Source organism: Atractosteus spatula, chromosome 20 (assembly GCF_055471065.1).
Source record: "Atractosteus spatula isolate fAtrSpa1 chromosome 20, fAtrSpa1.hap1, whole genome shotgun sequence".
Classification (NCBI taxonomy): Eukaryota; Metazoa; Chordata; class Actinopteri; order Semionotiformes; family Lepisosteidae; genus Atractosteus; species Atractosteus spatula.
In genome coordinates this window covers 12,331,687-12,359,554 of record NC_142725.1, presented here as the reverse complement: position 1 = coordinate 12,359,554, position 27,868 = coordinate 12,331,687, and the positions used below count along the sequence as shown (strand labels likewise).

The following is a 27,868-nucleotide window of genomic DNA, read 5'->3' as shown; positions in this document are numbered from 1 at the left end:
CTGGTCACAGAATTGCTACATTTGGGCAAAGAGGCCTTGTGCATCCTGCTCCCAGTTAGTAAACATCTTCTGCTCCCTGTACTGCAGCCTGTTCTGCTTGTGTGTCATCCAGAGTGCTTTATCCTCCTCATGTTTCTCTAGTATCAAAAACAGTTGTTGTCCTGTCACACATAGCGTAATCCACCGGGATATAGTGAAGCGGTCCTATGGCTGTCTTTCATTTTTCTTATTCAGGCAATCAGACAGGAGCCTAAATGAAAACAAGCAGAGAGTCTTTGATGTAAGAGTCAAACAGACGTCCCTGTCCGTACTTCCATTTGAGTTAATGTATTCATGCATCACATCTTCCTATTTTAATGTTTTGTTCCCCATTGCGCCTTAGCTTAGAACAGTAATCCATGTTCACCTGCTGCTTCTGTAACAGTCCTGTCCAGAGAGTGCAGTCTAGTAAAAGAGAAATCCAGCCGGACTTTCTTCAGCTCATCTCGTCATGGAAGATTCCAGCGGGCACTAGCAGTGTGTGCCCTGCTATAGGATTTGAGATGGGGGGGGGGTATAGAGTGGAAGGATTTGTTTCATTCTGTTTTCACATTTGTCCTTTTTACTGTGCCTCTCTCATCCTTACTGTTTCTTTCTCTTTGAATATAAAACAGAGTGCCTTGTTTAGTGGCGCCATCTCCTTCTGATTCCCCTGTACCTTGATCGAGGTTTCTCCATCCGTTCACTCCATTTCCCTGTCCCTTCGCCCCTCCACCCACCAGGCTCTCTGCCTGTCTGTCTCCCTCACTTGCTGGTAGCTGGAACGGGGAAGCACAGGTCCTTGGGCTCCTCTTCTTGCACGCACACCCTGGAACTGGCCGGGTCTCTGGCCCGGATCGCCTCGTTCTCGGGGTTCTTTATGGATTCCTGCTGGGGGAAGCTGATAAGGGCTTCTCCAGCTGCCGGCTCTCCGGCTTCCGTCCTCTTCTCCTCTATCTCATCCCTCCATTCTGTCTTTGCTCCCAGAATCACTGTTCCTGGAGAGATGATGTAGATTGATCCTGGAGAGCACACACAGAACATAGTTAGACACACAAGTATTTTAGTAATACTAAAACAAACATGCACAACCAAGGTCCTACAGCAGATCTCTCATGCACAACTCTGTGTTACAGTAAATCATCTCTGATTTCTTTTTTGGTACTTCTTAGAAACTCATCAATATGTTGCACAAGTATGGATAAAATATATTGAGAAAATATATGGAATGGGGTTGGAAGAGTTAACCGCCTTTCCTCAGGCAGGCACAGAGTTGTAGTGTTTCAAAGAGTGATGTATCCCTTCCCTTGCAGGAGTACTAAGAGTTGGGCGGTCACACTTCCCACAATAACGTGCAACGACCTGGCACTTAGTATTCCTGCAGGGAAGAACGACCGCCCGACCCCTAGTCCTCTCTCAGAGGAGCGACCGCCTGACCCTTAGTCCTCTCTCACTGAGGAGCGACCGCCTGACCCTTAGTCCTCTCTCACTGAGGAGCGACCGCCTGACCCTTAGTCCTCTCTCACTGAGGAGCGACCGCCTGACCCTTAGTCCTCTCTCACTGAGGGGCGACCGCCTGACCCTTAGTCCTCTCTCACTGAGGAGCGACCCCTGACCCTTAGTCCTCTCTCACTGAGGAGCGACCGTCTGACCCTTAGTCCTCTCTCACTGAGGAGCGACCGCCTGACCCTTAGTCCTCTCTCACTGAGGAGCGACCGCTTGACCCTTAGTCCTCTCTCAGAGGAGCGACCGCCTGACCCTTAGTCCTGTCTCACTGAGGAGTGACCGCCTGACCCTTAGTCCTCTCTCACTGAGGAGCGACCGCCTGACCCTTAGTCCTCTCTCACTGAGGAGCGACCGCCTGACCCTTAGTCCTCTCTCACTGAGGAGCGACCGCCTGACCCTTAGTCCTCTCTCACTGAGGAGCGACCGCCTGACCCTTAGTCCTCTCTCACTGAGGAGCGACCGCCTGACCCTTAGTCCTCTCTCAGAGGAGTGACCGCCTGACCCTTAGTCCTCTCTCACTGAGGAGCGACCGCCTGACCCTTAGTCCTCTCTCACTGAGGAGCGACCGCCTGACCCTTAGTCCTCTCTCACTGAGGAGCGACCGCCTGACCCTTAGTCCTCTCTCAGAGGAGCGACCGCCTGACCCTTAGTCCTGTCTCACTGAGGAGCGACCGCCTGACCCTTAGTCCTCTCTCACTGAGGAGCGACCGCCTGACCCTTAGTCCTCTCTCACTGAGGAGCGACCGCCTGACCCTTAGTCCTCTCTCAGAGGAGCGACCGCCTGACCCTTAGTCCTCTCTCACTGAGGAGCGACCGCCTGACCCTTAGTCCTCTCTCACTGAGGAGCGACCGCCTGACCCTTAGTCCTCTCTCACTGAGGAGCGACCGCCTGACCCTTAGTCCTCTCTCACTGAGGAGTGACCGCCTGACCCTTAGTCCTCTCTCACTGAGGAGCGACCGCCTGACCCTTAGTCCTCTCTCACTGAGGAGCGACCGCCTGACCCTTAGTCCTCTCTCACTGAGGAGCGACCGCCTGACCCTTAGTCCTCTCTCACTGAGGAGCGACCGCCTGACCCTTAGTCCTCTCTCAGAGGTGCGACCGCCTGACCCTTAGTCCTCTCTCACTGAGGAGTGACCGCCTGACCCTTAGTCCTCTCTCACTGAGGAGCGACCGCCTGACCCTTAGTCCTCTCTCAGAGGAGCGACCGCCTGACCCTTAGTCCTCTCTCACTGAGGAGCGACCGCCTGACCCTTAGTCCTCTCTCACTGAGGAGCGACCGCCTGACCCTTAGTCCTCTCTCACTGAGGAGCGACCGCCTGACCCTTAGTCCTCTCTCACTGAGGAGTGACCGCCTGACCCTTAGTCCTCTCTCACTGAGGAGCGACCGCCTGACCCTTAGTCCTCTCTCAGAGGAGCGACCGCCTGACCCTTAGTCCTCTCTCAGAGGTGCGACCGCCTGACCCTTAGTCCTCTCTCACTGAGGAGTGACCGCCTGACCCTTAGTCCTCTCTCTCAGAGGAGCGACCGCCTGACCCTTAGTCCTGTCTCACTGAGGAGCGACCGCCTGACCCTTAGTCCTCTCTCACTGAGGAGTGACCGCCTGACCCTTAGTCCTCTCTCACTGAGGAGTGACCGCCTGACCCTTAGTCCTCTCTCACTGAGGAGCGACCGCCTGACCCTTAGTCCTCTCTCACTGAGGAGCGATCGCCTGACCCTTAGTCCTCTCTCTCAGAGGAGCGACCGCCTGACCTTTAGTCCTCTCTCAGAGGAGCGACCGCCTGACCCTTAGTCCTGTCTCACTGAGGAGCGACCGTCTGACCCTTAGTCCTCTCTCAGAGGAGTGACTGCCTGACCCTTAGTCCTCTCTCACTGAGGAGTGACCCCTGACCCTTAGTCCTCTCTCACTGAGGAGCGACCGCCTGACCCTTAGTCCTCTCTCAGAGGAGCGACTGCCTGACCCTTAGTCCTCTCTCACTGAGGAGCGACCGCCTGACCCTTAGTCCTCTCTCAGAGGTGCGACCGCCTGACCCTTAGTCCTCTCTCACTGAGGAGCGACCGTCTGACCCTTAGTCCTCTCTCAGAGGAGCGACTGCCTGACCCTTAGTCCTCTCTCACTGAGGAGCGACCGCCTGACCCTTAGTCCTCTCTCACTGAGGAGCGACCGCCTGACCCTTAGTCCTCTCTCACTGAGGAGCGACCGCCTGACCCTTAGTCCTCTCTCACTGAGGAGTGACCGCCTGACCCTTAGTCCTCTCTCACTGAGGAGCGACCGCCTGACCCTTAGTCCTCTCTCATTGAGGAGCGACCGCCTGACCCTTAGTCCTCTCTCACTGAGGAGTGACCGCCTGACCCTTAGTCCTCTCTCACTGAGGAGTGACCGCCTGACCCTTAGTCCTCTCTCACTGAGGAGCGACCGCCTGACCCTTAGTCCTCTCTCACTGAGGAGCGACCGCCTGACCCTTAGTCCTCTCTCACTGAGGAACGACCGCCTGACCCTTAGTCCTCTCTCACTGAGGAGCGACCGCCTGACCCTTAGTCCTCTCTCACTGAGGAGCGACCGCCTGACCCTTAGTCCTCTCTCAGAGGAGCGACCGCCTGACCCTTAGTCCTCTCTCACTGAGGAGCGACCGCCCAACGCTTAGACCTGCCATAAATAAGAGCAGCAACATGACATTTAACCTTCACACAAAGAACAGCAATTGCCCGATGATTAATCTTCCCACAGAGAAGAGCATTCGCCTGATGTTTATCGCCCTAAGTATCTGACACTTAGCCCTCCCACAGAGGGCTTTGATTCTTAGTCTGCAACTCCAAAAGGGAAAGATTTCTGCCCTCAGACCCCACCTGGAGGTCACTGTGAACTCTCTGTAAACCTGGCAACTCTACGGTTACAGTGACTGCAACCTGGCTGAGAGACCATACATAAACCAGAATTCTCCCCAAGACGGCCTCTGCAACAGGAAAAGTTTTATCACAATCTCCAAATTGGAATTTCGTCTGATTATCAAAAGAATACAGTTGAAGTTCTGTTGACATCGCTGAAAATTGACTAACATTCAAAGTTGTAGTCTATAAATTATTGGCAAGCAGATTTTTTTTAAGTTCTTCCCCGTCGAAGTCTCCATCACTGCACAAAAGTGCCCTGAGTTCATTTCCAAGCTTGTACCCACCTACGGCATTGTTCACACTGTCTCCTCCCCTGTTGCGGTCGACAATAACTTGCTGCGTGCCGCCGGAGCCTCCCTCCCCCAGCTCTGACAAGGGGCAGCCCCCTGGCCTCTCGCTGGTCACGGGCCTCTCTGCTTCCACACGTGGGCCTCTCTCTGGGAGGAGCTGATGGTGCGGCCCCAGAATCGGATGCTTCTCCCCTCTCTCCACCTCCTGGTCTCGATGTGCGCCCTGCATAGCAGACCAACCAAAAGTTCCTAAGACTCCTGGACAAACCTTCAACATGCTCTCAGATCTCAGAGGATTTTGAAACGGAAGAACCTTCCTACTTCTCACTGATGGAAAACTCTGTGTATCCCAGTGGCACTGAAATCCATGTGCAGGATAGCAATAAAGAGAAATGAAAAAACATGTTGAACACCCTTGCTTGCTTTAAGTGTTTTGAGAGTCTATAAATGTACTGTATGAAATCCCTACAGTCCATCCACTCTTGACAATCTCAAACAAGTACAACTTTATCACAGTTGTTTTTTGAGGTGACAAGTAACACTGTTTGTCGCGGGAGGCTGAGGACATCTTGGTCTACTCAAACCTTCCTAACACCTGCAGGGGTGTGCTCAGTTGTGTACAAATGTTTGGTGGAATGAAGCCAGGTAGTGACAGTCCAGTGTCTGAATTATAGGACATACTGTACTAAGAAGCCTTCTCACTGGATGTATTATTCCACTGTGGATAAACTGATTTGTTTTATTGTGTTCATTTTGCCTACATGTGTTATTTACTTTCATTTCAAGTTTCATTTTAGTTGTCTCATGCAACACATAGTATCATCAGTTCACTTCTGTCTTTTAATTTAAAGGGAGGGAAGGTACTTACATAGCTGATAAACTGTAGTCCTATAAGAAAAAACAGAAAAAAACAGTTACATTGTTCACATTTGTACTGAACATAACTACAGTAAAGCAACATGGATTTATACTTAATGGCCCAGGCTCTACATAACTGACATATATATCACCATCGTATACTGTATATGTTACTAAAGTGTTATTCTGTGCTGTTTTATTTTTTTGTTTTTTTTTTTATTTTCTGTTCTGCTGAAATTGCATGCAATTCTGATTAATACTTCAGCTAGAAATTTGACTGTGATCCTTTGTGTCCATGCAGCAGAGAAACCAATCTTTAGATCTCATGGCCTACGTATGTCTGAGTCGCTGTGTATGTGAGATTATTTATGTCAATCTGTGCACCTCTGTCTCAGCTTCTCTAGTATTTCTTCGTGGTATCAGCACAGGAAACACTGTCCTGTACCTGGACACACTTGTACATATCTTGTTGTAGGAGGTAAGCGGAAGGTTATAATTGGAATACTTAAGTACAATCAGAAATGGCCATTGCCATTAATGACTCTGTGAGGGAATCTTCATTCCTGACTGCTCTGTATTGCTGAGATGTCCCCTGGGAAATTTGACGGTGTGGCTACCCTTGATTCACCTGAGCCAAAATGGCTGCCTCCTGAGGAAGCCTCAGCCGTACAGCCCAGTTAGACATGCAGAATCCCTGACAGACCCTAAAAGGCATGTTTATTAGTCAAATGCTTTGTGTCTGGCATTCTGACTGTCCACCGCTTGTAGACTCACCTGTCCGCCACTTGAGTAGGCTCTTCAGGGATCGTCTCCTGTTACACACGACACAAAGTAGGATGGCAAGAACAAGCAGCAGGGCCAGGAACGCCAGCGATATCAGACCCAGGAACTGGGCCCCTTGCTGGGACTTGGCAGGAGTGGAAGACACTAGGGAAGGTGCAGACAGCCGAGGGAGAGACACGGGGCTCTTGGGAACTGAGGGACAGTGGGGACAGGGAGGGGTGGTTGAACAAGAGTGGGGAGGGAGCAGGGAGAGGAGGTTTTTTGGAAGGATGAAAGACGAAACCAAATGGTGAAGGAGAGGTAAGACAAAAAGGAGCAGGGGATGGGAGAGAAAGTGATAAACAAGAGGATTGGAGAGAAAAGAAAAAAAACAAACATGAAAAACAGCACAAAATTCCTGTAAATCTTTTGAATGAGAAGACATCATTTGGTTAGAGATAGATAGATAATACTTTATTAATCCCGTAGGGAAATTGATGTGTGGTTATTATTTGGTTACTAATAGCTAAGTTATCCCGAAAACCCATACAGTTCTACCTTGAAGGATACTGAAGTCTTGGTGTCAGGAGCTTCTCTGGCTGGATTTATTTCAGTCAGCCATGACTTTTAATTTTAAAATGCACCTCTTATTTTCATCCCTAAATGCAGCTTCTGTTTCTTTTATTTGTGCTACGCCCCCGTTCGGATAATTAGCTTGTTGAAGCTGACAGTGCAGCCCCTCAGATTGATCCATTTGATTTACGTTTTGTGAGATTTTCAAAAACCCTGGTAATCATCCTTATTTCAGCGTTAAAGAGATTCAGTGTATTTTTACCCATCTGTTTCTGACTTTCTTTTGAGACCAGAACGTCTTGTCAGGAGGTTAACTGTCCGGCCCTATTTGATTTTCTGGTGACCTCTAGCGCACGAAAGTGGTATTGCATGCTGTATTTTGTTTTCTAAAGAAAAGTACCTGCAATAACAAGGACAGGAGCACTTTCACCCAGAAAGAGAACAACAGGGACATGGGTAGTCTCTCTCACTTATGCTTTGCATTTCCACCTGAGCTCGAAAGACTAAACAGGGCCAGTACTTTGTGTAATTAGCAGAGGCAAACATATTTTAGTGGCCTGTAGGAATTTTAAAAATATTTTAAGTGGCTGAGCTTCCTTAGGCTTTAACCATTTAAATAGAAATGAAGCCTCTGAGAAACAAGTTCTTTTTACAGGCTTTTATTAAGTATTCTTTTCTGTGCATACCAGGCAGAACCAGCCTCTTTCTCTCACAATACTTTCCTAAACTGCAGCTGCACAACCTTCCTCTCACTCCAGAAAACATCCACCAAACAAAGACCAGCCCCCAACACACTAATGAAAATACTAGCCCACTTAACTTTTAAAACGGACTCTCTACCAAGTTTAGCAAGTTGCCAAGTTTTAGTTGAGCTCTACATATTAAAAAGAGAACTCCAAGCACATCTACAGTATCAATCGCACTAGACCCTGTTAGCCTGCATGACAGTCTTGCTATTTTTTGTGGAATTTGCTGCATTTCGGCAAAACATACCTGTGCTGGAGAGCTGTAACTTGCTTTGCACAGTTGATTCAGTATCAATATCCTCGGATTTTGTAGGTACAGTGGATTCCGCAGGCTCAGTGGGGTGTGGGTGTATTCCTACAGTGTAAGGAGTAAAGCTGTGGTCTTCTGGGATCTCTTGACTCCCGATCCTTAAAGTTATCGCCGCAGTCGCGAGTCTCTTGGCAACCGCGGTGACAACACGCGAGTGCTGTGTCGTGGGGGTTCCTCTGCCTCTTGAGAGGAATGACTTGGTGCCCCCCACTGGGGTGGCAGTGAAGGAGAGGCGGGGGATGCAGACTGAGTCGTGAGTCTTGTTGCCCTCTTGCAAAACCGCCCTTCCGAGACTGGAACAACTGCAACAGGTACAAGGACAATAACAGCGACGTTTCTCCAAATACCACGTGGCATCTCTGCGGACTCAACTAATCAAGAAACCAAAGTAAGTCAATCTGATTATTCCAATTTCCTTGTCCCTGGCAGGAGTGTGGGGAAAACATTCTTCCCTGGATTAGGGATGTCATACAGTTCCTTTGCTGGGGGGAAAGCAGAGCAAACAGCTTGGATGGATTAGAGCAGGTCAATAAGTGGTACCTTGAGACTCAAGAAGTCGTTCTTTCTTCGTACTTGGTGTGCACATTGGTCGAGAGATTTCATTTTAATGTTGCACTTAAGTCTGGGCTGGAGATTCAGTGGATACTGCAGGCACTGGTCCGTTTGCATAAAAAGCAGGAACGAGACCTTCCCTTCCCCACAAGCAGTGCTTATGACGAGATATTCTTATTGAAGAAGTTCTTTTGAACTCTGCTTCAAGATGAAAGGAATTGTTGCAGAATCACGCTGTTGGAGGCGCACTGAGACCTACACTACTTCGCATGTTACGTTTAAAGTGCTGCTTTTTAAAGTGAATTTCATAAATAAAAAGCTACAATTTTTGATGGTCTAAAGTGTTCCATGTTGCGAATGATTAGCCTTTGTTTTGTAATAGAATGATTATTTGGAATGTGTGTGTACAGATAGGTGTTCAAATGCTCAAATACATATACATATAAATCATTTAAAGAGGACTTCTTGGTTCTCCTGCTTATGTGTAAGTACCTTGGTTTGAGATCAGCTGCTTCAGTCCTTATTCTCTGGACTCCCTGGACTAAGGTCCAGGCTCCACACATAAACTGATAGAGCCTTCTTGTGTGCAGCTCTGCTGTGGAGCTCTTTGCCCAAGTCCTTTAGAGGCTGACCTTTCCACATTTTAAAACTCTCTTAAAGACCTGCTTTTCCTCTATAGCTTTTAAAGCATTATTTACTTTTACTCTTGTTTTTTACTGGGTACATTTACTGCAATTATTGTGTTGTTTGAAAAATGCTTAAAAACCCTTGTTGTTACTTTTAACCCTCTGCTGCCACCTGAAGTTGATGTTAGGAATGTCAGAAGGATGTCTAAATTCGTTTGTTACAGTAATCTATTTTATTTCTAACTTCCATCAAAGAACTGATTTCAATACCATCTTCCAAAACACTAACATCAGAAACTTTGCAAAGCTGATGCTGAGAACCTTTGAGCATAAGAGTATTGTCACACTTAAAGTAAAGCCGGTAGCTGCATCAGCATGAGTAGGTTGCAAAGAAACAAGAAAATAGAAGAAAAGAAACAACATTTCGGGCGTAGAGCCTTCTTCATGCCTACAGAAGGCCCCACAGCTGAAACCTTGTGTTTTTCTTCTTGTTTCAGCTTGGATTAAACCTTTACTTGTTCCTTTGTCACACTCTAGCATAGGAAAGCTCTGTTATGTCCATATTTATTCATTTCCACACTGCTGTTTTGCTAACAAGGAGAGAAGTTGTCTCTCGTTAACAAATCTTTGCATTTCATCTATTGTTGCCCAACTGTGTGGGATCTTCTGAGACATAAATATTGCACAATGTGTCTGTAATCACTGAAAAAGCTAAAACGAACCTGCGAAATGTCATTGTTCTCCATTATGCTCCTCAATACTGATTGCTGTGCTCTTGTTGGAATGTCTCCTAAAAGCTCCATCCTCATTTATCATCCATTACTAACAACAGTCAACGCAACAAAAGCATCGTGAGCTGCAGGGTATGGCTGTACTCACTTAGTGTGCTGTAGACAGCGCTGCTCTGCAGACAGGATGTTAGAATAGGTGCCAGCTGGACAGGGCTTGCACTGTGTGTCAATCGTGGCACCTCCTGAAAGACAGAAGCCAGGCCTCGCCGTAATTTCCCAGCATTAAACTTTAAACTGCCCTGGTGTAGCAGAGCAGGAGGGAGAAGGTCAGTTAGCTTTTTGGCTGCCTTCTGGCGGCGTGTCCAGTGCATATTGCTGCTGGGCCAGGGGTCAAGGGAGGGAAGAATCCAAGCACGATATCGGAGAGCTTTCTGGAAGAGGGCATTATTCTTGCTTGCAGGGCTCAAGGTGGTAGTGTAAACTGCTGTTTATGGTTGCGCTGAGATGTACTGTGGGGCAGGAGGGGTTCAATGACACCACAGCACCAAGCCCAGAGGTGATCTAGGGGGCATTGGAGAGATAAGGTGTTTGTGCTGCTGGACACTCACCACCAGCAAGCGATGGGATGACCAACATCCCTTCCATCTATTTTCTTACTACTTTACCCCATTCAGGGCCACGGGGGGAGCCAGGGAACTATCCCAGCAAGCACCGGGCGCAAGGCGATACACCCTGGACAGGATGCCAATCCATCGCAGCGCACAGTCAGACACAGACACACATACATTCACACTCACACCGATATTCCCAGAAGCCAAGTAACCTACAGTACCAGCATGGCATTGGACTGTGGGAGAAAACCAGAGTACCTGGAGGAAACCCACACAACCACAGGGATAACATCCAACATACAAACTCCATGCAGACAGCACGACAGGCATTGACCCCAGGGCCCCAGTGCTGCCCAGAATGACAAACAGAAATCTTAAAAAATACCGTTTCAAAACTGGGTTGAGAGTGAGGAGCAGGATATACGAAATGGAGAAAAAAAATGGAACCAGGGAAGGACAAAGATGGGTAATTCTTACCTTCTTGACTAACACCCTCGCCGGGAGGGCATTTCGAGTGCTGTTGGCACTTCCTGCAGGTATCCTGAGCTGTCACCTTGCAGAAATAGCCCTCCTTACACTTGCACACGCGGTTTGTTACCATGGCACACTCCTGCACCTGCACCTGGTCAGCTGCATGCAGACAAACAAGCTCATTACAGCCGCAGCCCTGCAACAGCACTGACGGCCTCCCCTGCCAGACATCCAGATGGGACAAAATACAACCTGGCTCACTTGCAGGGAAAATACAAATATTATGTCTACAAATGGGAACTAGGACATTTATGGGTTTAGGATTTCTTGTGAGCAAACAATGAGCAGTACGTTTTTGCATTCCATCCAACTATTAACAGTAACTGCCTTATCGTGTTTAAATGTGTCATTTCAGGTTACATTTTATATCAACAAAAGATAGTTGCTTTATCAAAAAGCACAGCATTGAATAATGTTGCTCATCTACCCTGCAGAGAAATTATTCTTACAGTGAATACAACTATTATTCTATATCATGGTTCTTATTTATGTTGTTGCTATTTGTAGGTAGTTATAAAACATGACTGTTTAGTTTTTGTTCATATAAAACTCACCCTAAAAAGCCTGAAAGGCTTTTGAGCGAAGAAATAACACTGTTCAGCTGTTCACACAGTCTGACCATGGGCAGGCATAGCAGACAGCCGGTCAGTGTTAGAAATGTACAATACTGCTCGCTAGTCGATCACCAGTTTTCACCTCAGCAAAGGCGTCGTACTGAATTGATACACTTGATTCCTTTCGTGGCAGATCCTGCAGCTCCGAAATCCCATCCTGTCGGTCCCCTTCCTCTCAAGCCAGACCTGTCACGACGCATGGTTTCAGGACCGGTTCTCACCTTGGCAAGGACTGTTGCACGTCGAGCATGTGGGCACCCCACGCTTGGTCATCCAGTATGTGTTGGCAGGACAGCGAGCACAGTCTTGGGCCCTCGTGGCACAGTAGTTATTCCTGGGGGCGAAGCCTGGGCACAGCGAAGAGGGGAGTTAGGAAAGGAGGGCGACTCACCCAGAGGAAGACGGTGTCTCCCGGGGGAATCAGCTGCGGTGGTCCATCCTAGAGGCACCCCACATGTTTTCACAGAGGCAAAAGCCAGTCGGGGCTTTTGAGGGAGCCCCACACCTGCTGGTGTTCCCTCTTTCCGAGTCTGAACTAGCAAGCTGCTGGACTGAAGCCTTTGCGAGTTTGTTTTCTAGTCAAAAGCTGGTGATCGCACTGGTGAAATCCAAGGGTGAAAGTCAGACCTCTGACGTGGTTAGGAGCTGCAAAACTAACAGTTCAGGCAAATCCCGTTATTGGAACTAGGAGCTACAGGAGGAACAAAACGCTACAGTATGGGAGACCGAGCTGCCATGCTAGTGGTGAAGCTTTGTCAGGAATTCAATAACCAGCTCTTCTGTATCATGTTTCATACTATTGTTTTCTATTATAATAAAGAGATAAAATGCGATTTGTATGTTTCTCCAGCCACCTACTCATACTGTATGTATTTTTAGCATTCTTTTGTGTAGTAGTGATATACTGGCTTCGCACGTGTAGTTTAAAATAGCATTAGGAAATACAGAAGTGCTTTGGCAGCTGTGTTTTGTGTTGACAGCATGCTTGAATGGGTTTCTGTTTTGCATGGGCACTTTCGCATGAGATCTCCCCCGCTAGTGCTTTTGCCCTCCTCAGATTGACAAAATTAAAACACATCTCTCTGTGAATACAACCGCAATCCACAATTCCCCTCTGGTTATAACACTCGTGGGAATCTCCAGATCCAGATCAGTTTCCTCTTTGGAACAGGGTTCATCTTCAGCGTTGTCATTACAGAATTGGGCACCAGGTGGCAGCACACAGTGACTCACTATTCACCACATGAACCCCATTCAAAAGGTCAGCCAAGAACAATTTCTGTTTCTTTGGGGATTTAATTATGTAACTTCTACTGTGTGTTTCTAGGAATGAATCTGTCCATGCCAAGTAAGAACATGTACAGCTATAATAAGATTTATTATCCTTATAAACTTCTAAGAACTGTATTTCAGTTCTGTTTCAGAGCACAAGCTGCAGTACTTGGCTTTTGAAGACAACGCCACTTTCCAGCACTGACAAACAGATGTTTGCATTTACATATGTAGCTGGCTGAGAATGGTAGTTACAATGAAATGAATGTTTGTCCTTGAGTCAATAGCTACCAGCATCATTTGAAATGAGCAAGTGTCTTTAACCACAGGTTTAGCTCATGTGTTTATTGTGCAGAGTATGGTTTGGGGGGTTCTGGTCAGTACTCTGTCTGAGGCTGTGATTCAGTGGGGCAATTGAGGTTGTGACTCAGCTTCAAACTTAGGAAAACCTGACACACTGACTCCCCATGACTCTGAGAGGAATTCTGTACAGTGGGAGAGAGGCACGAAGACTTGACATCTGGAGACAGATGGAGAAGACTAATAATACTGTAAGTGGTGTCAAGAAAGTTAGCATCAATGACTCAATACTCCTTAGTCCTGGGCTCAGTTCTGCCTTGAGGTATCACTAGCATTGGAATCTGCATTGCTCCCATGTGTGTTTTCTCCCACCAAGGCAATCACCTGGGTAAAGTTTGAGCTCTATGGTCCTGGGTTTGAACCTCCTTCTGGTTACTAGCCGACTGTGACTGGCGTTCCCCAAGCAGCAGTGTGTCATTGGCCGAGTGCCGGTGAGGGTGGAGTGGGATCAGCAGGCCAGGACTCTGAGTGACACAGTGATTCCTGTGGCCTCCTGGGTGTTTGCAGGCATGTGTTGCTGTCGGTGAGGGACGCGCCTCTCCTCCTGTCACCACTGAGCCTCCGGTGTAGGGCTGTGTTACCTGTGATGTGTTAGAAGCTTGGCAATAAGACAAGTCTACCTGCACTTTCTCAATCTCCCATGTGTGCAGTCATGGGTTAGTAGCTGCAAGCCAAAATGAGAAAAACACAATTGCTGATTCCTATTCAAATAGACTATTGTAATAAGTAGGGTGGCATGGTGGTGCAGTCATTAGCACTGCTCCCTCTCAACTTCTTCAGTTCAATTCAGGACCTGGGGTGCTATCTGTGTTGACTGTGAATGTTCTCCTCGTGTTCGTTTAGTCCACTTCCACGTGCTGCATTTTCCTCCAAGCTAAAGTACTTGGCTTTTGAAAATAACAGCAATTTCCAGCACTGGGAATTAACCTCCCACAGTCCAAAGACATACCAGCAGGTTAACTGGCTTTTGGGTGTGAGTGTGCACGGGGTTGTGTCTGTGTGTGCCCTGGGATGGACTGGTGTCCCATCCAGGGTGTATCCTGTGTATCCCATCCTTTGCTTGTCAAGATAGGCTCCAACTCCCCTGCAACCCTAAATTGGATGAAGAGGTTAGAAAATGGATGGATGGATTATAATTTTCAATTATAACAATGCTCGATTCAAAATTATATCTTACCACAGGGGTGGTGGTGTGTTTGTGTGTAGGGGCTTCTCATCGGTATAACCAGTCCTTGTTATGTTACTACTGAGAAATAGGACCAAACAAACGCAATGGTTCTCCAGTTATTATTGGCTTTTCTGGTATTTTGTTGCTGGAGGAGAGTCACAGAATTCCCTTGAGCTGGTTACAAACAAAGAACCAGTGTTTTGTGAAGGTGTAGCTCCCTATTGCTCACAATTTACCAGTGGCCTCAAGACTCATGAGTAATTCATCATAGCTCAAAACATGGAGAAGCCCTTAGTTAAAAGTCCAGTGTGCCTTTTCTGCTTTTGTGGTTATTTTAATTCATCCTTTTAAAACATACACCCTTTTCCTGGTTCTCCTTAGATGAATGGCAGTGGTAAGTACCTTTGTTGACCGCAAACGAGGACGTGGTATAGAAATCTGAAAAAATAAAGGAGAAGGAGCGAGAGGGGGAAGTATCGGAGGAGACTCGTGAGTGAGCATGACAGCTGCATCAGAAAATACCCATCAATCCCCGTGTATGAGTCGCCTATCAGCTGCATAGGTCAGGTCACAGGATTAATATGGTGTTAAAAGTCAATAGAGCAGGGAATGAGACTTGCAAGCAGTTTAAAAGAGACTGGCACTCGAATGGTATGTGAATGCAAACACGAACCGGGTTTTTCCAGAAGCACTCGGATTTACAGGGGAACAGATCGTGTCTACAGGAGGTACCCACAGTTTCCTGTCGTAGGCACACACCTTATGGCTGATAATGAGAGTTTTTTTTTCTGTGTTTAAGATCTACCAACTCCCTCTTTTTGTTCCAAAACAGATTTTTTTTTTTCGATTGTCAGTTACAGTTTTTTGTTGTTTTTTTTCTGGGTCTCAGGTTCAGGCTGTGTCTGCCTTCAATAAGGATGCATCAGTTCAGTTGCATGGACTCTGTATGGATTAAGATGCAAAACCGAAACAAACATGCTTTTTCAGACTGCCAGCAACAATGACACTTTCACAGATTAGAAAAGGATGCGAATAATACCTATCTATAATATCTTAGTGATCTTATAATGTTTAAGCCTACATATGACTTATACTTTTCTATAGAATTGAATGCCCTCATTAACCTCTTTTATATGCACAACTTGGAAAGCAATCTGTTTCACTGTTTGCAAATCTTTGTATTCAGCCTTGTACCTATTTACAAAGTTTACTTTAAAAGCAAGAGACAAATCCCCTCTTCAATTCTATAACCCATTCCTATTGTAAGTTTTTTAATTGGTAAAAGCAAGAAAGTTTATTAGTTATAGCAGAGGCAGCATAATGCTGTTTAATTTTGTTAAAACCTATTGTAACATGGTCTGCGTGCTTTCAGTTCATAAGCTGGACATTTGACTGGGAGGTTGTGGGTTCAAATGCCAGGTAGGACATTGCTGCTTTATCCTTCAGCAAAAGCACTGTACTCGGATTGGAACAGCAAAACCCACCGCATAAACAGGTCACAAAATTTAGAGTGTGTATGTTAAAAGAAAAACAGGGAATTGTACCCCTGACAGTGATTTTGTTTCAGTCAAACAAGTTCATAATACAATTTGGTCTCACCTGAAAATCCACAATTCTTCGAAAAAACTACTGCTACCATGCGTAAATTTAAAGAAACAAAGAATACATTAATTTAGGCCCTGGAGTGTTGTGCATAGGATCTCACAGTCTGGAGAACTTATCCTGCCATGTTAAAGAGGACAACGTTTGCAGCCCGAACTGGGTACCTCTGTCTCACTTAGCGGAGAGCGTTCTGCGGTTTTTCTGTTACAAGCATTTGCATCTCAGGAGCAGACCTGAAACGCTGGAGGTATTTTTTTGTCAGTATTTTTCGGCTTTGGCAAATGGAACATTTCCCTTGGGGCCTATCTGGGGAATGCCCCTCCTTTCGTTATGTTTCATGCACCTGAAGGTTTGTAGGTCAGACAGAACCTGGGCCCCAGGCTGCACAGATCGCATCCTCTGTGCACCGAGATATCTGTCTTCTCTCCTTATCTCCATTCGCCATCTCCCTCTGTCATGACTGCATCGATGGTGGATGATTAAAATAAGATTAAATTCTAAGCATTTGACTTGTTCGTCATTCCCTTGGATGCAAGCACAGCCTAGGATATTTTATCTTACATTTAATCAGCCCAGTGCAGATTCTTGAAATTCACATTATTTTGGAAAGGGGTACCGTTACATTTTCTGAGCTGTTTCTTATTTTCCTGTGTAATCCACTCTGAAGCAGTTTGCGGTGGGCTTTCATTGTACTGTTGTGCCTCGACAAGCTCTTTGGCACTAGAATTACTGCGACAGTGGTTACTGCAAAAGAATTGAGAGAGGCTTTACAACAATAAAAGACCATGAAAAGAACAAATGGGCAAAGGAACTTACCCATCTCACACCTCCAGCAGCAAGCTTTCCCCTGGTTGTCGTAGTAGTGAGTCGAATTGTTACAGGCTGAAGTCCCTGTATTGATCTGCGAGCAGGGAGAGGGGGTGGGTGGATCGTAAGAGAAGAGATCAGACAGGGGGGAGGTCGCAAAAGGCAGGGATAGGAGAAAAGAAGGAGAGAGAGCCACGTAAAATTAATACAGAATTGTTTTTTTATGACCATTCTCCTTTTTTTTCCCCTGTGGGAAGAATGGATGTGAAAGACAAATGTCTATGGACTACTACATCAATACCTGACAGCATGGACAAACTTTGGTTAGCCAAATTAATTAAATGACAGATGTCCGATCATCAGTAAGTCCCTTAGGTAAATCGGAAGGAGCCGTTCTCTGCAGAAAAAGCACAGGACATGGATCTATAGCCTGGCTGTCAGCGTTTATCATTTTTAAAGTCAAGTGACAAACAAATGTTTAGAAGAACTGCAATGCTACACGAGCTGGACCGAGTTAAATGCTATAGGACTTCCCTTCTACAGAAAGAAATCACCACCTGTGATGCAAAGGACAGTGAAGGTTAAGTAATTGTTGAATAGCTTAGGTTATGAATTTAACTCTACATTAGAAAAACATTTCGTTCAAAGGATAGTGCATTTTTAAAAACAAACAGAAAAATAAACTTCTTCCTGCTCCACACTGCACCGTACACTGTACCACTTGTGTGGTTCAGAAGGAGGGAAGCCCTTTTCTGTGTAAAGGCTAAGGAAATATGGACATGAGTGCTGTTAGTGAAAGCAGCAGAAAGGATTTAGTGAGATGGGGCAGACACAGAAGAGGCACTTGGCAAACAGCTGGTCTAATTAAATATGGGTATGAATGAGTAATTGTTTAGTAGGGCTGCATTTAATTGTATAAAAAAACATTTTTAGTCTTTAGTCATCCCACATTGATAAGACCTTCGTTAGAATTTTGTGTGTGAAGGTTAAAATGTTCTGAGAACCCTTTCACTACAAAAACACCAGCCAGAGTTCTGAGAACTGATGTAACAGTAGAGTCAGTTGGGGCAGTTTGACCAAGTCAGAAGATCACAAGTCTGACTTATCTTTCTTATCAAATGAGAACCTTGGGTCACGGCAGGACTTATTTAGCTGGCCCCTGTGACACATATCTTTGACAGAGGTTGCACCCAACATCCCTGGTGTCACTCCATGAAATGAAGCACATACTGTACCAACTCCACCCCTCAGCCTCCACCCTTCCTTGAGCTCTGGAAGCTCTGAACAACGATTTCTACATCTTTCACCCTCTGATCAGATTCTGCTTTGTGAGCACGCACATCCCCATTGAGCTGATAACAGTTGGGAAATTCTTCTCCTAGTCAGTTCATGTGTTTTTTTTCAGTTAACTGTGGGAAGAGGTGTGAATAAAGACTGTGAGGCTTTCACGCTTTAATAGTGCACATGCACTTGTTAACTTGTTCATTTCTCATTCCTGCATCTGCATTATTTGCATGCATGCAACCTTCCTTCAGCATCAGGTCTCAGTCTTGTTTTCCAGTACAGTATCATTTGTCCTGATATACCTGTAGGTGCTCTCTTTCCATTTTGGTATGCAAATGTAAACTACTTAACACTTTCCACTCTCGCAGAGGTCGGCTGAGATGACAGAGCCCACTGAGGGCTTCAACAAGAACTTCAGAGGGGGGGGGGGAGTTGAAATTCTGCATGGGAACCAAAAAAAAACACTAAAGGCACTGTAGATGGAAAGATAAATCGATGTTTACTTGTTGCATAACATTTCACACTTCATTGCATCTGCTGTTCATTCGTGTCTAATTCATTCCTGCTGTTCTAGCTCGTTCTGTACTGCCTGTGAGCTCACGACTGCAGAGCTGTGCACTTGTGAGCAAACTTTCTGAAAGCTGAATGAGAACGGCGTCCAGTGGAGAAACAGCCAAGTTTGATCCGGTCCCTCACAGACTGGCTGTACAGGGAAATCTCTGAAGGCACACCTCAGCTCCTTGAAAAGCATTAGCTATCCGAGGCAGGATATAAAAAGAACAGCCAGGAACGCCTGCACCCATGTCTTTTTCTTCTTCTGAACCAAGGCAAGGATGAATAAATGAAGACACAATGGAGTGAGGAAGACAGAATTGCATTCAAATGTTAAGTTGAAGTGCACCGAAATAAAGACTTTGAATGAAACGCGCTGATGTGGGTTGACTGCTGCTTTGCAATCAATGTTTTACTAGACAACCACAAGTGAGGGCTAACCTTCCCCCCCTCTCCCCCCCCCCCCTCAAACACACTACTGTATTCTTTTCATGTGTGAAGAAACGGAAGCCCTTGGCCAGAGGTGGGATTGTTCTGCTGCCCTGCAGCATATCGGAGACTGTCAGCAAGGGGAGGCACCCTTCCTGTCTGAAACTACCACGATTACTACTTCTGATCTCGAACCAAACACTCATTAATGATTCAGAGGCACCTCTTGCACACCACTGTTGCTTCTGTTCAAGAAAAGGCGTGCACACATGTAAAAAAAAACCTGTATTCATTTATGAAAAATTAACCCACAGTGATATTTGCGTAAGCCATTATAAATACTAATAGCATGTTACACCCTAGAAGCCTGTATATGAAGTCTTCTCGGAAGAAGAGGGCTGAGGGCTGGTACAGTAGAGAAGCAGCGACACTTGTGAAACGCCTATTTTACCTTCACTTCTGGACTCACAGCAATGCCCCCTGTACCTGCATGGGGAGAAAGGATGTGCACCAGTGGTCCAAGCCATTCAGCATTTGACAGGCTACAGGCTCCACAGAGATGTAGACGACGTTCAGCACCAATGAGAGCAGAGCAGTTTCGCTTGACGGCATCTGCAGGGGTTGCTGTTGAACTGGGAGGCAGGAGATTCCTGGTAGACTAATCCCATCCCTACACCCAGGGATTCGGATGGATCTACTTGAGGAATCCTGGTCACAGCCGGCTAGTGATGTGACCCAGGTTCAAACCCGCAACATCTAGATCATAGAGCCCAGCCTGCACACAGGGTGAGTGTCTTCACCGGTTGATCTTCCTGGTTACTTGGTCACAAAAGATTGCATGGGATCCCTGGTGTTCTGATTCTCTATATTTCCCACTGAAATCAACTGGACACTTAAAATGACTTGATCTGCTGTGTAGTTTCTGCAAAAGGAAACTAAAAAAATTTCATTTTAATTAATTAGTAATCTTACAGAGAAAAGGTCACATTCATCACTCATTGAATCAACCCTGCTGGTCCTGGCAAGAGGAAATTCCTCAGAACATAGTGATTCCAAAGGGGTGTGTGACAATTGCTGTAAGGGATTTCCCTGTAAATACAGGCACGTTCTTACAGTACACAGTCCTTATCAGGAGTCCATTTTGTAGGGTCTGCTCCTGATTTTTATCAATTTGATAGGACTGCACTGAAGATGTGGGAAACTTCATGTGATACCGCTTGTCTTTTTCCCTAGGGTCATACACTGTACCTCATTTGAAAAAAAAGCTTGTTCAGCCACCTCTGTAAGCAATCATGAAATGATTTTCAGTTCAGAGAAACAGAAGGATAAACAGCCTGTAATGGATCAGCTCGTTTCTCACTTTAATAAGTAGAAAGTGAAATGAGTTGGTAAGCAGTTTCCCCCTGACAGAACAATGCTGTGTTATGAAGAAAATACAAGTGAACAGTAAATCCAAACCCATGTATTGTAAGCTGCGATGGCAGTTTATTTTCTCCTCTCACACACACAAAAGGAAGCCTATTATTAAAAATAACAGCTGGGCAAAATGAGCTTCCTGTTTGTTTGTTTATCTGTGGTTTAGCTCTTGGGTATGTCAGAAAATTAGATTGGGCTCCTTGTAAACAGAAACTAGATGCAATGATGACATCTGCCAGTAAAAGCAGCAGGACTTTACTGGAACAGCAGTGCTGTCTCACACCCTGTGCCACAGAGCAGTGAGTGCATCTAACACTGGAGAGCACTGGAGAGCACAGACAACACGTTTATCAAAAAAGACAATAGACAATTAATGATCAAAAACAGACTGCAAATTTATGAGACTTGCTGTATAATCACAGTATTACGTTATATACTACACCACCTGTACCTGTTTTAACAGTATGTGTACAGTGTCTTGTTTCAACTAATGAAACACCCTTCTACTCTTTGTCCTCTGTAGAGAAAGAAGGGTCTATTAAGACTAGTGTCTGTACAGTTCTCTGTAGCAGGACAGCTACATTCTGTGCAATGTTCTGTGGTAGTTGAGACACGCAGATTCCTAATGCTTGAATCTGTTTCAATGCATGATTTCAGGGACTTTATCACATGTGCACTGCTTTGACAACCTGGATTAGGAGCCAAGACCCCCCTTCCCCAACCCATACAAAACCTTCTAATGGCTTTCTGAGAATACATTCGCGCCAGCATGTTTTGACAGCCTATATCGTATATACATGAGCTTTACATTTACTTGGTGGTGTTACGTTGGTTGTCGACTCATATCCCTTTCTCAACATTTGCCATGCCTCATGTAGTCCAAAGATGGACCACAGGGGAACCTCCAGTTAAAACAAATATTTTAAACATCCACACACAGGAATGGTGGCCTTGAGTGAAGATCGGTGCAGAGAACATTGATTCGGTTTTGAGATAAATAGGGCTTGAAAACGCCTCCTTAGTCCAGCAATTCCAAGTCTCCTATTCAAGTACTAGCTACCTCTATCTCTGCTAAGCATCAGAAATCACATAAGATAGTGCACATTAAAGATGAGAAGATGTCTAGCTCAGGTGTGCTGTTCTATAACAGATCAGGATATAGAGGCTTACAGTGGAGGATGAAGCTCTTGAGATGAGATAGTTATCTTAAGTGTATTGGCAAACTGTCTGGCTTCAGCAATATACATTACATCAGTTGTATTTCTAGATACTTCTGCCAGAGAAAGACAAATTCTCTGATTGATCAGCATGGCTAATTGTGTACAGTATTGCTGATCACTAGGTATCAAAGTATGCAGTCTCAGGCAGGGCGGGCAGCTTGTTTCCTAACTGAGGTTGCATATGATCTTAAGTTACCTAAAACATACTGTAATAATGATAGCCAGAGAACACAAGTGGAAATTTCATGGAAGTGTATTTAAAACTGAGAACAGGAGACACTTCTTTGCATATATATAGGGAATAAACAGGGAACAAACATCCAGCCATGTTGCTGAAGTTTCTTTCAAGAGATAAATGGATGAGTTCCTCTGATGAATTAGCAAATGGCTTCTTCTCAGATGTAATCATTCGTATGTTTTCCTGTTCGTCTGATGGTCAAACCCACAAGCTGGGTGTAGCCATCGTCTGGCAGAAGTGGCTAGTGAATACATCCTACAAACCTTGAAATCCTGATATCAATAATTAGCATGGGAGACGGTGTAACCTGCTCCTTTTCTTGAAATTCACGCAGCAAGAGTCATTGATTTTGCACCAGTTTCTATTTTTTTCTTCCATCCATTATGTAAAGTCTGTTGCTATATCTGATTTGTACATATTTTTTAAAATATTAAAAAAATAACTATCATAAGATACAATACCTTTTTTTTCTTGTATGAACTAGAGAGATGTACACAGCCAGTGACCTTTTGTTATCTCCTGCATGAATTCTACATGATCAGCTTTGTATGTCTGCTTTAGGTTGCTCAAGAGGCACCCTATGAATTTATATGAGATTTTATTGAAATATTTTTAATCTGAGTTCTTTGGCATTAGTACTAAGTAACATGCTTAGTACTGCCATTCTAAATAGAGAAAGCATGAAAAGCTCTTTTGTACGTAGGCTACCTTGGTTTAACTCAATCATCACCAAAGATTTAAATCAAGCTCTTCGCTCATGTAATTAATTTCCTTTGAAGTGGGATATGTATGTAGGAATGTAAATAGTAATAATTTATTTATTTATTATGTAGTTAATCGCTTTTCAAAGTGGCCATTCACAAAATTCTTCACTTAACATGCCTTGCCAATTATACAAAATGAAAGAGCAAGCCAAGCAGAATTTATTTTTGGCTTAAACTGTTTATATTCATAAGGATATTCCACATAAATACACAAATCCTACATTCTAATGCACACACATAGGTAGTATGGAGAGTCATTAATTGAAGAGTGATCTAAGTTTGCCCATATGCGAAAGTACTCAAGGGGTACAGTATAGCCTAAACCAACCAGGAGCAGTCCCAGAAGGAAGTGGAGATCTCTCTGTTTGAAATGGAAGACAAACACAGTACTGTATTTGTATCAGACAATACATTCGTAATACAGATAGGTTTCAAAATAAGGTTATGAAATACCGTTTATTGAAATATTGTCTTTAGAGTTTTGCGAGTTTCAAACGCCTGGATTCAGTGGACCTGACTCAGTACATTTTCTCAGAAAAAAATGAGTTGCTATAAATTGTATAAAAAAACCTCCAGCAGAAATGACTTTTTGATCTCAAGTCAAATTTCCTGGCAAAGGAAAAATATTATGCAAAAAAATATCTAAAGCTCAAAATATAACACTGCTGACATTTATTCCAAGAACAGCTTTCTTCCCATCTGAGCAACACCAATCCCCAAAGTCAGGCACTCAATTCCCAAATCTAGCATTTAATACCAGGAAATCAATCTAACTCAATAAGGTTTAAATATCCAGTCATGCAAATTAGACACAGACCTAACCCGTACTGAACTTGGAACTGCAAGATCTTTTTCTTCCATAGTTGTTAGATTTGTTTTTAATTTTAAAACCCTGGAAGGACTGGGCCTCAACAACCCACAACAGCAAAAGAAAAGATTATTTCAAAGATCTTCCACAGCTTTGGGTACCACAAATAGCCCACAAATATCCTCTACAAAGCAATATTGAATGACTGCCAAAAATCACTAGTGCAGTGCAGCACAGTGTGAAACAAGCATTCCAGACTTTTTCAGCAACGCTACTTTGCAATGAAACATCTAATACTGCCATAAAATAGGGAGAAAAATATACTGGAAATCTGGAAAGAGACAAGACTGTGCATAAACATATTTAAAGAAGAGACTGCAACCTTATCATCAACAGGTGTGCCTTCTCATTTGTTTAAATTGAGTTTAAAACTACCTGTGGAAAAAGAAAGCAATGTAAGACAACTACTAAACTCCATCTGATTTACAAAAAGCTTACCTGACAGTGTTACAAACACCTGATTCTTAAAACCTACATCCTGGACAGATTCCTCCATAAAAAAGCATTTACCAAATACCTAAGCTGTAGGCTGGAAGATATTTCTCATCACAATTACTGTTTATTTACAGCCAAGACATGTTTGAGCCAACACCTGGCACTACAGCTAGGAACAAAACTGAGAGAGAGATGACAAAAGCAAGCTAATAAAATAGTTTCCGGAATATAGATTGCTTTATTTCACTTGGACACTTGGATACCCCTGATGACAAACACAAGAAGTTGGGACTTCAGTCCTGGACGTTTTATAAACTACCCACAATCCATCATTATTCATGGGCCGCAGACAGTTTCTCTGGAGGGAGGGCAGCTGTTGGCCCTGGGACCGCTAGAGAGTTCTTATCTCTCCCTGGGTTTTCCTCTGGTCATTTTTTTTTTACTGCTAGAGAAATCTGTAAAGGGCTCAGGAGGAAAATGTTGCAAAGAGTGCGATACCAAATAAAATGACCACTCATCTTCAAATACTTCAAATACTATAATTAGACAGCAGAACAAGATGCTCTGACCATCTAAAGACAAGATCGCTTTGGACTTGTGTTCTATTACCCGTGGTGTGGATTGAGTCAGAGCTTTCTGTAACTATAGTATGTGGTTGGCCATAATGGAATCACCCTATAACAGATAAAGCCATTGGACTCTCTTCTGAGTGGCTAAAAAGGCAATGTTGATGAGGAGCAAAAGGACATCTAGAGTAAAATTGCAAGAGTCCACTCGATGTGCTTGAACACTTGTGAATTTCTCTTTCTTGTCTTGCCACTCATCTCAGTATTTCGACCTCCTACAGAGTTTCACAACCCAGTTTTAATCAGATTTATTGTTTTCTGCTTTTATTTTGTAGGGAGGGGAAGTACGAGACAACATTTATGGTACACATGTTGTAAAAATAAAATGAAAATTGCACCTTCTTCATTTTCATTTTCTTGTTCTTTTACCTTCTGGTCTTAGCAGTGAATGTGCCCTGGAGGTTCTCTGTTCAATTGTGAAATTACTTTTGAGGTGTTTTCTTTTGCTGCCTTGTGGTTGGGAAGTCTGGCAATTTTTCTCTGTGAAAAAGAGTGTGCATTTTGTTTCTTTAATATGTATCCATTTGTACCGGCTTATCTAGTTGATTAATATGCAAAAATCAGAGAATGTCTGCCAAAATAAAAAAAAGATGAATACTTTGATTTGACCTGGCTTGTGGAACACACGGATCACCTGTAGCACTTACTGTTGATAATGGAGCGTTATTGGAATCTGACCTATGCACAGATGACCACTGGATCCTACAGAACAAAGTCATTCTGGAGCATCTCATTGCATCAGGTAGAAGCTGTGGTTCCTTAAAGCCCCATTAAGTGACATTACTGTAAGTGGCTGAAATCACATCCCCCCTCCACTGAGACTTGGGACATATTTTGTTGTAGCTTGTAAATCATTCCAACAAACGCGAAGGTGAGAACCAGGACTCGTGAACGACCGGCTTTTAGCTGCAAGGAATATGTGTCCGCGCCTGCAGCGCACTTAGGAGTTCTTGGTTTGTGAAATCACACTGTGACGTCTGATAGTTCCCATAGTCCCCTTGCTCCCACTCCGCCTCATTCTGCGCCAGCTGTCGGGGTGGGGGGCTTTGTTGGCTTTGAATGTCCAGAAAGTACATGAATTGTGGTGCCGTGACTCACTGTGAGCTGGAATACCTCCCTGCTGACACTAGCCATGCAGATCTTCAACTGGATTTAATAGGCAGTGTCCTGCTACACAAATATGCCGTCTTTTACTATGCATCAAGAACCACCTGTGGCACAGAGGTTAGCATTGCTTCCTCACAGTGCTGGGGCCCTAGGGTGCCATCTGCCTGGAGTTTGTACTGTATGTTCCCCCTGCGTTCAGGTGGGTTTCCTCCGGGTGCTCCGGTTTCCTCCCACAGTCCAAAGACATGCTGGTGGGTTAACTGACTTCTGGGAGAACTGGCCCTGGTGTGAGTGTGTCTCTGTGTCTATATGTGCCCTGTGATGGACAAGCGTCCCATCCAGGTTGTGTCCTGGCTTGCACCTGTTGCTTTGTGGGATAGGCTGCCCTGCAACCCTGAATTGGATGAAGCAGTTTGAAAAGGAATGAATGGATGAATGAACCTCCTGTCAGGCTCAGGCGTGAACTGTCCTATACCTTCTTACAGCGTGCAATAATGTGAATTTCAAGAACAAGGTCAAATTGGGGCTGTATGGACACTTAACTTTAATCCTCTGTGTGATTTTGAAAAAAAATCATTTTACCAATACTCTCCTTACATAATTCCTCTCAATGAAGAAGCACATCATGACTCAGAGCGCTCCTCATCGATTTCCCACAGTCTATAACTTCATCCGTTAAGTTAACGGTATGAATCAAGATGGTCATGATGCAAAGTAATAGCGACCTTGTTTATTATAACCGACGGCTTGTTTACGGGACCATAATGACTCAAGAGGTAAGGAAAAAGATAAAAACAGAGATAGGGTCAATTCTGATTTCTGTCATGGAGTGGCAGGGAAAAAATACTTAGCATTCGAGCATATTTTAAAATAAAATACCGTCGGTATATTTTCACAGTCATTAATTCCCTACCTCAGGCGACCAGCTTGTCACTGCCAGTCGATCTGCTTAGGGGAAATTTGCAAAAAAAACACCACTATCACCAGAATGCATACACATATGTATCCTGATAAAGGTAATAGCGTTTCTGTCATGAAAGGAAGTCATAACGAAAAGACGCACAAAACTTCCTTAAGTGCTGCTAAAATTAGAATTAAAAAAAACTTCCAAAGCTCTTACGATTTGAACACCTTACTAACAGCTACAAGACTCCGACCAGACTCATGTTGCACTACAACGAAATGCACCGACATCGTTTCACAGAATAGTATTGTGTTCAGCCGATCACCTGTGTATAGTCCTTATGTGAATCACAGAAGCGTAACATCGCGCCAGGAACATCGCGCAGGTTTAACAGGAAATACTCCGCACACAAGCCAAAAATTTCCAGATGAATTTACCCCGTTGCCTTACAGTAATTAAAGGCTTCTGGCGCTTAGCAGCAGCTTTCGTGATGTCATGCTACAATAACGCGATGCAGAACACAAACGCTGCAACAGGATGGCTAAAACAGCAAAGAATTCAGTCTCTCCGACCTGTCGCAGAATCATTTCTGAAATGTCAATCTGCACACCGAGGTAACAGAAACGAATTGCAAACTTTTTTTTAATTGAAAGTTAACAGACCCGAAGCTGCTGTCCAGCTCTAAATCACAACGGAGTCATGCAATTCATGCTCGTCTCAAATCAACATTGTTTTCAGACGAAACTCTTTTGCTTTTCAAATTGAAACTGCAACACATCGTTAACGCTCAAGGAGAGCAGGCATGCCATTCATTGATAACTCGTTCAAGGCAGTTCGGCGCAAGCTACGCGCCAGTTCAAACACAGTGACTTACCACGCTGAACAGACTGGAGAACGGCAGGACGATTATCAGAGGTAGTGGGAAAGAGCGGCGGGAGCCCATGGCGATCTAGACAAATCAGAAATCAGCAGAAAAGTCCAAACAGGCGCGTAATATGCTTTCATTAGCATATATCCAGACGGATTATTTTTCCTTAAAATGAAATATTTTCATTTATTTAAGTGCACTTAAAATCCTTCGGTCGTAGGTTTCAGTCATATTTAATGGTATGAAAAAGCCCTAATTACATCTACAAAAAGTTCTCAAGTGTGGTCCTCAGCGAGTCAGGCGAGCTGTCTGTTAAACATCCCGGCCATAGAG

At 44.6% G+C, this 27,868-nt stretch overlaps 1 protein-coding gene across 1 annotated transcript; it reads right to left on the bottom strand.

Annotated features, from left to right (window-relative positions):
- Window positions 1–783: 783 nt before the first annotated feature.
- On the bottom strand, window positions 784–27,610 carry LOC148817539 (uncharacterized). The gene is made up of 10 exons (XM_088938399.1): window positions 27,542–27,610; window positions 16,834–16,918; window positions 11,837–11,962; window positions 10,948–11,100; window positions 10,008–10,101; window positions 7,888–8,252; window positions 6,334–6,534; window positions 5,570–5,589; window positions 4,696–4,924; window positions 784–1,040 (listed from the first exon to the last, which is right to left on the bottom strand). The coding sequence occupies exons 1-10, from the start codon at window positions 27,608–27,610 to the stop codon at window positions 784–786; spliced, it is 1,599 nt and encodes a 532-aa protein (XP_088794525.1).
- Between the last annotated feature and the right edge of the window lie 258 nt (window positions 27,611–27,868).